At 45.3% G+C, this 12989-nt stretch overlaps 1 protein-coding gene across 1 annotated transcript; it reads right to left on the reverse strand.

Moving 5' to 3' along the window:
- Positions 1–656: 656 nt before the first annotated feature.
- On the reverse strand, positions 657–2478 carry LOC147983336 (uncharacterized). Its single transcript, XM_087540693.1, has 2 exons — positions 1249–2478; positions 657–851 (listed from the first exon to the last, which is right to left on the reverse strand). The coding sequence occupies exons 1-2, from the start codon at positions 2476–2478 to the stop codon at positions 657–659; spliced, it is 1425 nt and encodes a 474-aa protein (XP_087396819.1).
- Positions 2479–12989: the final 10511 nt, after the last annotated feature.

A 12989-nucleotide genomic window follows, 5' to 3' on the forward strand; every position in this document is an offset into this window, starting at 1 on the left:
GATCTTGCGTGTGCGTAGGAAATTTTTTGAAATTACTACGTTCCCCAACATATGAAACTATGTATAAGGTGGTGTATGGAAACTCCAGCAGCAAAACTTGGTGTACAAAAACTCCAGTAGCAAAACTTGCCAGCACGACACCCTGGGCTGGGGCGCCATGCCTATTGCCAGCACGACGCCCTAGGTCAGGGCGCCATGCTTGTTGCCAGCACGGCGCCCCAGCCCAGGGCGCCATGGTCGGCGAAAATGGCTAAGTCCAAATGAAAATTGCTTCTGATGTTGGGGGTGCCATGCAATTTTTCTTGGCGCCATGTATGACGCCCTGGCCCAGGGCGCCATACTTACTAACATGGCGCCTTAAGCTAGGGCGCCGTGACCTGCACTTCTCTATTTTTTGCCTGTTATGTGGTTTCTGTTTTTTTGTAACTAACATGGTTTCAGTTTTCAACCACATAAGTTCACGACATACATTCAAAAGGTTCACGACATACATTCATTCCACACATACATTACTTTCATGACTTACATAGTTCAACCACCCAAAAGGTTCACGACATACATAAGTTCGACCACCCAAAAGATTCATGACATACATAAGTTCGACACATCATTAGTTTCACACCCCAAGCCAATAAGTGAAGCCTCGACCATCACCATCAGCACGACACGTCCTCGAGCACCACCATCACCACGGCCATGTCCTCGAGCTCCACCGTCACCATGGCCACGTCCTCGAGCACCACCGTCACCACGGCCATGTCCTCGAGCACCACCGTCACCACGGCCACGTCCTCGAGCTCCACCGTCACCACAGCCACGTCCTCGAGCTCCACCGTCACCACGGCCACGTCCTAGAGCACCACCGTCACCACGGCCACGTCCTCGAGCACCACCATCACCGTGGCTAACACCACCATCACCATCTTGTTTTGATCTCTTTCTTTTGCCCCTTGAGCTACAACCTCTACTATTGTGCCCCTCGTTGTTACATTCACCGCAACGGTTGATATCACGAGGCTCTGTGAAATGTTGGCTACCCCATTCCTTACGGAATCCACCACCCCAATCATCCATGTCACCCAAGAAACGCTTTGTCTTCCGTCTTCCACGTGTCACCACCTTCATTTCCAAATCAGGGTATAGTGGGGTTCCATGGTATTCCGGCCATTTAGATTGGTCTAGATAGGGATGAAACCTCGCAGCCCATGTTTTTTTGACTGCATTGATCGAATACTCCTCCAATCTTACATTGTTGGTCATGTTGACACTCACATTTCTAGTGCGAGATGCAGCCAACAAGTGAGAGCTCGGGAGATGATACAACGTAGGCCTCTCGCATGAACACGCGCCCATCTTAAGATAAACCTTGAAGGATCCACCTCCATATCGCACGTCGTCACGCGACATTCCACCGTGCTCATCAACTTGGTAAATCAATTCTATGTTGTCAAAGGACTGGACTTTGTGTGAATCCGCCTTCCTTGCTTGGTATTCCATCCAATCGTCGATCTTTGGTGGATACTTGTACATCTTTTTGGCCTTGTTTTTCCCGCACATCAAGTTGGATGTTTCTTCACTATACTTTTGAAAATAGACATTCAACTTCTGGATTGTATACTCTACTATTGCAGTCACCAGCAATGCACGGACACCCTTTAGCACCATGTTGAAACATTCAGCCATGTTGTTTGTCATGTCCCCGTACCTCACTCCATCGTTGTCAAAAGCCCGTGCCCACTTTCCTTTATCGGCAAGATTCCTATTTAGGAAATCTTTGCCACCATTGTTTTCTTTGGCATACAATTTGTCCCACAACTTCTCAAAATGTCTAGTGGTGAATGCGAGACAACAATCATGAAGAAGGTCAGACAATTCCTTGTCTCCACATGCTCGGTAAAAGTTGGAAACAAAATGCCTCATGCACCACCTATGGTGCACACGAGGATGTCCTGGAATGTCAATCTCCACTGCATTGAGTATCCCTGGGTGGCGGTCCGAGATGATGCAAACCTCTCTTTCGGGTCCAATTACCTTGGTCCTCACTAGACTAAGAAACCACTCCCAGTTGTCATTGTTCTCCGCCGACACCAAAGCAAACGCCAATGGAACCAATTTGTCACCACCATCATTAGCCATGGCGATCAACAATGTTCCCTTGAACTGGCTAGTCAGAAATGTGCCATCCATGGACATAACCGGCCTATAATGCTTGAAGGCCCTAATGCATGGCTCAAAAGTCCAGAATGCACGTCCAAATATACGAACGTTTGCATCGTTGTATATCCTTGTTCCCACGCCATCTGGCTCCACCATATAGTACATGCCAGGATTTTCTGCCGCCATCGCTTTCAACACCATCGCGAGGCGGTTGTATGATACTTCCCAACCACCATACAATATCTCAAAGGCAGCTTGCTTGGCCTTCCATGCCTTCCCATACTTCACCTCATACCCAAAAACCTCCTTCACCATCTCCATCAAAGCCCGAATGGGATATGTCAGGAGTATCTTTATGGAGGCTGAAAATCGATATGCAATGAATTTGGAGGTCAATTGACGGTGCTCATCCTTTACATTAGCATTATCAATATCCTTGCCACTACATCGATGGTCAAACACGGAACTTGTAATCTTCCATTGTGGCCCGCCTTTGACACATCTTGCATGGATAACCCAAGGGCAATGATTCTTGTGTTCCTCACATTTGACCACATAACGCACTTTCGAGTTTGACTTCTCCACAATGAATGGCCGATGAAACTTAACCGTGTAGTCCTTGGCCCATATTTGAAGTTCTGTCAAGCTTTCAAAGATTGTTCCTTCACTAACACCATACACACTTGCTTTGGTATCTCACTTTGAAGTTAACCTTGGTGCAAGAATTTTACTTGTGCCACCATCAACAATCGCCTTATCGGCTAGGCTTAGATCACGAAACAATGATGTCTTGTGACTACGGCCTATTACCTTCTTGAAAGCATTGGCTTCTTTAGCCGTCAAACCATCCTCATCTATTTCTTCATCTGGGCCATCATCCTCCGAGTGTTGGGTTTCGTAGTAATTTCAAAAAATTTCCTACGCACACGCAAGATCATGTGATGCATAGCAACGAGGGGGAGAGTGTTGTCTACGTACCCAACGCAGACCGACTGCGGAAGCGCTGACACGACGTAGAGGAAGTAGTCGTACGTCTTCACGATCCAACCGATCAAGCACCGAAACTACGGCACCTCCGAGTTCGAGCACACGTTCAGCTCGATGACGATCCCCGGACTCCGATCCAGCAAAGTGTCGGGGAAGAGTTCCGTCAGCACGACGGCGTGGTGACGATCTTGATGAACTACAGCAGCAGGGCTTCGCCTAAACTCCGCTACAGTATTATCGAGGAATATGGTGGCAGGGGGCACCGCACACGGCTAAGGAATAGATCACGTGGATCAACTTGTGTGTTCTAGGGTGCCTCTACCTCAGTATATAAAGGAGCCAAGGGGGGGAGGCTGGCCGGCCACAAGGGGTGCGCCAGGATAGTCCTACTCCCTCCGGGAGTAGGATTCCCCCCCCCCCCAATCCTAGTTGGAATAGGATTCGCGGAAGGGGAAAAGAGGAGGAGGGGGCCGGCCACCTCTCCTAGTCCTAATAGGACTAGGGGAAGGGGGAGGCACGCAGCCCATCTAGGGCAGCCCCTTCTCTTTTCCACTAAGGCCCACTATGGCCCATATAGCTCCCGGGGGGTTCCGGTAACCCTCCCGGTACTCCGGTAAAATCCCGATTTCACCCGGAACACTTCCGATGTCCAAACATAGACTTCCAATATATCAATCTTCATGTCTCGACCATTTCGAGACTCCTCGTCATGTCCGTGATAACATCCGGGACTCCGAACAACCTTCGGTACATCAAAATGCATAAACTCATAATATAACTGTCATCGTAACCTTAAGCGTGCGGACCCTACGGGTTCGAGAACAATGTAGACATGACCGAGACACGTCTCCGGTCAATAACCAATAGCGGGACCTGGATGCCCATATTGGCTCCTACATATTCTACGAAGATCTTTATCGGTTAGACCGCATAACAACATATGTTGTTCCCTTTGTCATCGGTATGTTACTTGCTCGAGATTCGATCGTCGGTATCCAATACCTAGTTCAATCTTGTTACCGGCAAGTCTCTTTACTCGTTCCATAATACATCATCTCACAACTAACATATTAGTTGTAATGCTTGCAAGGCTTATGTGATGTGTATTACCGAGAGGGCCCAGAGATACCTCTCCGACAATCGGAGTGACAAATCCTAATCTCGAAATACGCCAACCCAACATCTACCTTTGGAGACACCTATAATGCTCCTTTATAATCACCCAGTTACGTTGTGACGTTTGGTAGCACCCAAAGTGTTCCTCCGGCAAACGGGAGTTGCATAATCTCATAGTCATAGGAACATGTATAAGTCATGAAGAAAGCAATAGCAACATACTAAACGATTGGGTGCTAAGCTAATGGAATGGGTCATGTCAATCAGATCATTAAACTAATGATGTGACCTCGTTAATAAAATAACAACTCATTGTTCATGGTCAGGAAACATAACCATCTTTGATTAACGAGCTAGTCAAGTAGAGGCATACTAGTGACACTTTGTTTGTCTATGTATTCACACATGTATTATGTTTCCGATTAATACAATTCTAGCATGAATAATAAACATTTATCATGATTATAAGGAAATAAATAATAACTTTATTATTGCCTCTAGGGAATATTTCCTTCAGTCTCCCACTTGCACTAGAGTCAATAATCTAGATTACACTGTAATGATTCTAACACCCATGGAGCCTTGGTGCTGATCATGTTTTGCTCGTGGAAGAGGCTTAGTCAACGGGTCTGCAACATTCAGATCCGTATGTATCTTGCAAATCTCTATGTCTCCCACCTGGACTAGATCCCGGATGGAGTTGAAGCGTCTCTTGATGTGTTTGGTCCTTTTGTGAAATCTGGATTCCTTTGCCAAGGCAATTGCACCAGTATTGTCACAAAAGATTTTCATTGGACCCGATGCATTAGGTATGACACCTAGATCGGATATGAACTCCTTCATCCAGACTCCTTCGTTTGCTACTTCCGAAGCAGCTATGTACTCTGCTTCACATGTAGATCCCGCTACGACGCTTTGTTTAGAACTGCACCAACTGACAGCTCCACCGTTTAATGTAAACACATATCCGGTTTGCGATTTAGAATCGTCCGGATCAGTGTCAAAGCTTGCATCAACGTAACCTTTTACGGTGAGCTCTTTGTCACCTCCATATACGAGAAACATATCCTTAGTCCTTTTCAGGTATTTCAGGATGTTCTTGACCGCTGTCTAGTGATCCACTCCTGGATTACTTTGGTACCTCCCTGCTAAACTTATAGCAAGGCACACATCAGGTCTGGTACACAGCATTGCATACATGATAGATCCTATGGCTGATGCATAGGGAACATCTTTCATATTCTCTCTGTCTTCTGCAGTGGTCGGCCATTGAGTCTTACTCAACATCACACCTTGTAACACAGGCAAGAACCCTTTGTTTGCTTGATCCATTTTGAACTTCTTCAAAATTTTGTCAAGGTATGTGCTTTATGAAAGTCCAATTAAGCGTCTTGATCTATCTCTATAGATCTTAATGCCTAATATGTAAGCAGCTTCACCGAGGTCTTTCATTGAAACACTTTTATTCAAGTATCCCTTTATGCTATCCAGAAATTCTATATCATTTCCAATCAGCAATATGTCATCCACATATAATATCAGAAATGCTACAGAGCTCCCACTCACTTTCTTGTAAATACAGGCTTCTCCGAAAGTCTGTATAAAACCAAATGCTTTGATCACAGTATCAAAACGTTTATTCCAACTCCGAGAGGCTTGCACCAGTCCATAAATGGATCGCTGGAGCTTGCACACTTTGTTAGCTCCCTTTGGATCGACAAAACCTTCTGGTTGCATCATATACAACTCTTCTTCCAGAAATCCATTCAGGAATGCAGTTTTGACATCCATCTGCCAAATTTCATAATCATAAAATGCGGCAATCGCTAACATGATTCGGACGGACTAAAGCATCGCTACGGGTGAGAAGGTCTCATCGTAGTCAATCCCTTGAACTTCCCGGAAACCTTTTGCGACAAGTCGAGCTTTGTAGACAGTAACATTACCATCAGCGTCAGTCTTCTTCTTAAAGATCCATTTATTCTCAATTGCTTGCCGATCATCGGGCAAGTCAACCAAAGTCCATACTTTGTTCTCATACATGGATCCCATCTCAGATTTCATGGCTTCAAGCCACTTTGCGGAATCTGGGCTCACCATCGCTTCTTCATAGTTCGTAGGTTCATCATGATCTAGTAGCATGACTTCCAGAACAGGATTGCCGTACCACTCTGGTGCGGATCTTACTCTGGTTGATCTACGAGGTTCAGTAGTATCTTGATCTGAAGTTTCATGATCATTATCATTGGCTTCCTCACTAACTGGTGTAGGTGTCACTGAAACAGTTTTCTGTGATGAACTACTTTCCAATAAGGGAGCAGGTACAGTTACCTCGTCAAGTTCTACTTTCCTCCCACTCACTTCTTTCGAGAGAAACTCCTTCTCTAGAAAGGATCCATTCTTAGCAACGAATGTCTTGCCTTCGGATCTGTGATAGAAGGTGTACCCAACAGTTTCCTTTGGGTATCCTATGAAGACACATTTCTCCGATTTGGGTTCGAGCTTATCAGGTTGAAGCTTTTTCACATAAGCATCGCAGCCCCAAACTTTAAGAAACGACAACTTTGGTTTCTTGCCAAACCACAGTTCATAAGGCGTCGTCTCAACGGATTTTGATGGTGCCCTATTTAACGTGAATGCAGCTGTCTCTAGAGCATAACCCCAAAACGATAGCGGTAAATCAGTAAGAGACATCATAGATCGTACCATATCTAGTAAAGTACGATTACGACGTTCAGACACACCATTACGCTGTGGTGTTCCGGGTGGCGTGAGTTGCGAAACTATTCCACAGTTTTTCAAATGTACACCAAACTCGTAACTCAAATATTCTCCTCCACGATCAGATCGTAGAAACTTTATTTTCTTGTTACGATGATTTTCAACTTCACTCTGAAATTCTTTGAACTTTTCAAATGTTTCAGATTTATGTTTCATTAAGTAGATATATCCATATCTGCTTAAATCATCTGTGAAGGTGAGAAAATAATGATATCCGCCACGAGCCTCAATATTCATCGGACCACATACATCGGTATGTATGATTTCCAACAAATCTGTTGCTCTCTCCATAGTACCGGAGAACGGTGTTTTAGTCATCTTGCCCATGAGGCACGGTTCGCAAGTACCAAGTGAATCATTATCAAGTGGTTCCAAAAGTCCATCAGTATGGAGTTTCTTCATGCGCTTTACACCGATATGACCTAAACGACAGTGCCACAAATAAGTTGCACTTTCATTATCAACTCTGCATCTTTTGGCTTCAACATTATGAATATGTGTATTACTACTATCGAGATTCAATAAAAATAGACCACTCTTCAAGGGTGCATGACCATAAAAGGTATTACTCATGTAAATAGAACAACCATTATTCTCTGATTTAAATGAATAACCGTCTCGCATTAAACAAGATCCAGATATAATGTTCATGCTCAACGCTGGCGCCAAATAACAATTATTTAGGTCTAATATTAATCCCGAAGGTAGATGTAGAGGTAGCGTGCCGACCGCGATCACATCGATTTTGGAACCGTTTCCCACGCGCATCGTCACCTCGTCCTTTGCCAGTGCCCGCTTATTCCATTGTCCCTGTTTCGAGTTGCAAATATTAGCAACAGAACCAGTATCAAATACCCAGGTGCTACTGCGAGCTCTAGTAAGGTACATATCAATAACATGTATATCACATATACCTTTGTTCACCTTGCCATCCTTCTTATCCGCCAAATACTTGGGGCAGTTCCGCTTCCAGTGACCAGTCTGCTTGCAGTAGAAGCACTCAGTTTCAGGCTTCGGTCCAGACTTGGGTTTCTTCTCCTGAGCAGCAACTTGCTTGCCGTTCTTCTTGAAGTTCCCCTTCTTCTTCCCTTTGCCCTTTTCTTGAAACTAGTGGTTTTGTTAACCATCAACACTTGATGCTCCTTCTTGATTTCTACCTCCGCAGCTTTCAGCATTGCGAAGAGCTCGGGAATAGTTTTGTTCATCCCTTGCATATTATAGTTCATCACGAAGCTCTTGTAGCTTGGTGGCAGTGATTGGAGAATTCTGTCAATGACACAATCATCCGGAAGATTAACTCCCAATTGAATCAAGTGGCTAGTATACCCAGACATTTTGAGTATATGCTCACTGACAGAACTGTTCTCCTCCATCTTGCAGCTATAGAACTTATTGGAGACTTCATATCTCTCAATTCGGGCATTTGCTTGAAATATTAACTTCAACTCCTGGAACATCTCATATGCTCCATGACGTTCAAAACGTCGTTGAAGTCCCGATTCTAAGCCGTAAAGCATGGCACATTGAACTATCGAGTAGTCATCAGCTTTGCTCTGCCAGACGTTCATAACATCTGGTGTTGCTCCAGCAGCAGGCCTGGCACCCAGCGGTGCTTCCAGGACGTAATTCTTCTGAGCAGCAATGAGGATAATCCTCAAGTTATGGACCCAGTCCGTGTAATTGCTACCATCATCTTTCAACTTTGCTTTCTCAAGGAACGCATTAAAATTCAACGGAACAACAGTACGAGCCATCTATCTACAATCAACATAAACAAGCAAGATACTATCAGGGACTAAGTTCATGATAAATTTAAGTTCAATTAATCATATTACTAAAGAACTCCCACTTAGATAGACATCCCTCTAATCTTCTAAGTGATTACGTGATCCAAATCAACTAAACCATAACCGATCATCACGTGAGATGGAGTCGTTTTCAATGGTGAACATCGTTTATGTTGATCATATCTACTATATGATTCACGCTCGACCTTTCGGTCTCCGTGCTCCGAGGCCATATCTGCATATGCTAGGCTCGTCAAGTTTAACCTGAGTATTCTGCGTGTGCAAAAACTGGCTTGCACCCGTTGTAGATGGACGTAGAGCTTATCACACCCGATCATCACGTGGTGTCTGGGCACGACGAACTTTGGCAACGGTGCATACTCAGGGAGAACACTTCTTGATAATTTTTAGTGAGAGATCATCTTATAATGCTACCGTCAATCAAAGCAAGATAAGATGCATAAAAAGATAAACATCACATGCAATCAATATAAGTGATATGATATGGCCATCATCATCTTGTGCTTGTGATCTCCATCTCCGAAGCACCGTTATGATCACCATCGTCACCGTCGCGACACCTTGATCTCCATCGTAGCATCGTTGTCGTCTCGCCAATCTTATGCTTCCACGACTATCACTACCGCTTAGTAATAAAGTAAAGCATTACATCGCGATTTCATTGCATACAATAAAGCGACAACCATATGGCTCCTGCCAGTTGCCGATAACTCGGTTTACAAAACATGATCATCTCATACAATAAAATTCAGCATCATGCCTTGACCATATCACATCACAACATACCCTGCAAAAACAAGTTAGACGTCCTCTACTTTGTTGTTGCAAGTTTTACGTGGCTGCTACAGGCTTAAGTAAGAACCAATCTCACCTACGCATCAAAACCACAACGATAGTTTGTCAAATAGACTCCCTTTTAACCTTCGCAAGGACCGGGCATAGCCACACTCGGTTCAACTAAAGTTGGAGAGACAGTCGCCCCCAAGCCATCTATGTGCAAAGCACGTCGAGGGAACCGGTCTCGCGTAAACGTACGCGTAAGGTTGGTCCGGGTCGTCTCGTCCAACAATGCCGCCGAACCAAAGTATGACATGCTGGTAGGCAGTATGACTTATATCGCCCACAACTCACTTGTGTTCTACTCATGCATATAACATCAACATAAATAACCTAGGCTCGGATGCCACTGTTGGGTTTCGTAGTAATTTCAAAAAAATTCCTACGCACACGCAAGATCATGTGATGCATAGCAACGAGGGGGAGAGTGTTGTCTACGTACCCAACGCAGACCGACTGCGGAAGCGCTGACACAACGTAGAGGAAGTAGTCGTACGTCTTCACGATCCAACCGATCAAGCACCGAAACTACGGCACCTCCGAGTTCGAGCACACGTTCAGCTCGATGACGATCCCCAGACTCCGATCCAGCAAAGTGTCGGGGAAGAGTTCCGTCAGCACGACGGCGTGGTGACGATCTTGATGAACTACAGCAGCAGGGCTTCGCCTAAACTCCGCTACAGTATTATCGAGGAATATGGTGGCAGGGGGCACCGCACACGGCTAAGGAATAGATCACGTGGATCAACTTGTGTGTTCTAGGGTGCCTCTACCTCAGTATATAAAGGAGCCAAGGGGGGAGGCTGGCCGGCCACAAGGGGTGCGCCAGGAGAGTCCTACTCCCTCCGGGAGTAGGATTCCCCCCCCCCCCCAATCCTAGTTGGAATAGGATTCGCGAAGGGGGAAAAGAGGAGGAGGGGGCCGGCCACCTCTCCTAGTCCTAATAGGACTAGGGGAAGGGGGAGGCGCGCAGCCCATCTAGGGCAGCCCCTTCTCTTTTCCACTAAGGCCCACTATGGCCCATATAGCTCCCGGGGGGTTCCGGTAACCCTCCCGGTACTCCGGTAAAATCCCGATTTCACCCGGAACACTTCCGATGTCCAAAAATAGACTTCCAATATATCAATCTTTACGTCTCGATCATTTCGAGACTCCTCGTCATGTCCGTGATCACATCCGGGACTCCGAACAACCTTCGGTACATCAAAATGCATAAACTCATAATATAACTGTCATCGTAACCTTAAGCGTGCGGACCCTACGGGTTCGAGAACAATGTAGACATGACCGAGACACGTCTCCGGTCAATAACCAATAGCGGGACCTGGATGCCCATATTGGCTCCTACATATTCTACGAAGATCTTTATCGGTCAGACCGCATAACAACATACGTTGTTCCCTTTGTCATCGGTATGTTACTTGCTCGAGATTCAATCGTCGGTATCCAATACCTAGTTCAATCTCGTTACCGGCAAGTCTCTTTACTCGTTCCGTAATACATCATCTCACAACTAACATATTAGTTGTAATGCTTGCAAGGCTTATGTGATGTGTATTACCGAGAGGGCCCAGAGATACCTCTCCGACAATCGGAGTGGCAAATCCTAATCTCGAAATACGCCAACCCAACATCTACCTTTGGAGACACCTGTAATGCTCCTTTATAATCACCCAATTACGTTGTGACGTTTGGTAGCACCCAAAGTGTTCCTCCGGCAAACGGGAGTTGCATAATCTCATAGTCATAGGAACATGTATAAGTCATGAAGAAAGCAATAGCAACATACTAAACGATCAGGTGCTATGCTAATGGAATGGGTCATGTCAATCAGATCATTCAACTAATGATGTGATCTCGTTAATCAAATAACAACTCATTGTTCATGGTCAGGAAACATAACCATCTTTGATTAACGAGCTAGTCAAGTAGAGGCATACTAGTGACACTTTGTTTGTCTATGTATTCACACATGTATTATGTTTCCGGTTAATACAATTCTAGCATGAATAATAAACATTTATCATGATTATAAGGAAATAAATAATAACTTTATTATTTCCTCTAGGGCATATTTCCTTCACCGAGTCCCACGCATAGGACCTACTGTATGGAATCTCATGGTCCATGTCCTCTTCCATGCAATTTGCCTCAACATCACCAACATAATGGTCATGAAGATAAGATTCCGATTCATCACCCTCAAACTCACCACCATCCATGTGCAAGTCTTCATTATCAACTTGGTCATTCCCGCCGGGGCTCAAACATTGGGTCATTGGAGGTTGGCTCATTGTTGTGTCATGCACATCCAGAGTGACATGTGTTGAATCTCGAACCGGGCTTCTAACATCATATGAAGATGCACACTGATTCAAATCAATGTGTAGCCGAGCACGAACAACTTTGTGGCAAATAACTCAAATGATTTATCTTGTGAGGCCAACACACTCTCTTTATATGCTTCCCAATGAAACTCGAAGTCAAGACGCATTATCTTCCAACGAATATGTTGCCCATACCCAACATTATACCTTCCGATTAAGTCTACTCCATCGCTTTCTTCCATCCAATTCAACCTTCTTCGAAGCTCAACCAAAACCTCCTCAAGGCTAGGACTTGTGGGAAACACCATCACTACCGGCTTCTTCTTCGGGTCACCATACTCCGCGTCTCCCTTCTGAAAGGAGACAAAGTCCACATGATGCACATTGACGATCCTCGCCATCTAGAATCATAAACAACAAAATGCATCAACAAAAATAGCAAAATTGGATGACCTAGGGTTTCCCCAAATCCCCACAATGTTGAGATTTCAACCAACAAAAAGAGGAGGAATGATGGAGAATACCTTGAGGGGTCGAAGGGAAGGATAAATCACCGATTTGGAGCTCCGATCCACGAAATTTTGTGCGCATTAGGTAGGGGATTGAGTGGGGCGGCCGGGGTGGAGAAGGCGGAAAGTGAGGATATGTGGAGGGGAGACTTTGTTTTGTTCACGGAAGGGGCATGGCGCCCTGAGCAGGGGCGTCATGATCATCAGCACGGCGCCGTGGCCTGGAGCGCCATGGTGGCATGCCCTGCCAACGTGGCAAGTAAGCGCTGACCAGTCTGGCGCCCTTGACCGAGGCGTTATGTTGTCTAGCATGGCGCCCCGGGTGCGGGCGTCATGCGTGTAGGGCCATTTTGTGAAATATTTTCAAAAGAGGTCCATTTTGTGCTGAACTTCGGCCAAAGGGCCAGTTTTGTGATTTTTCACTAGTATATGTACAGTGTTTGGTGTTGAGCACTGCACAATTTTTT

This window comes from Triticum urartu, chromosome 2A (assembly GCF_056163025.1).
Source record: "Triticum urartu cultivar PI428250 chromosome 2A, HENAU_Tu73, whole genome shotgun sequence".
Taxonomy (NCBI): domain Eukaryota; kingdom Viridiplantae; phylum Streptophyta; class Magnoliopsida; order Poales; family Poaceae; genus Triticum; species Triticum urartu.

Excerpts from the sequence above, each read along its gene's own strand:
- LOC147983336 (XM_087540693.1), bottom strand. The coding sequence starts at position 2,478 with ATGGAGATGGTGAAGGAGGTTTTTGGGTATGAGGTGAAGTATGGGAAG. Across the intron at positions 852-1,248 it reads GTGTCAACATGACCAACAAT|GACGTGGCCGTGGTGACGGT; the intron begins GTAAGATTGGAG and ends GTGGTGCTCTAG.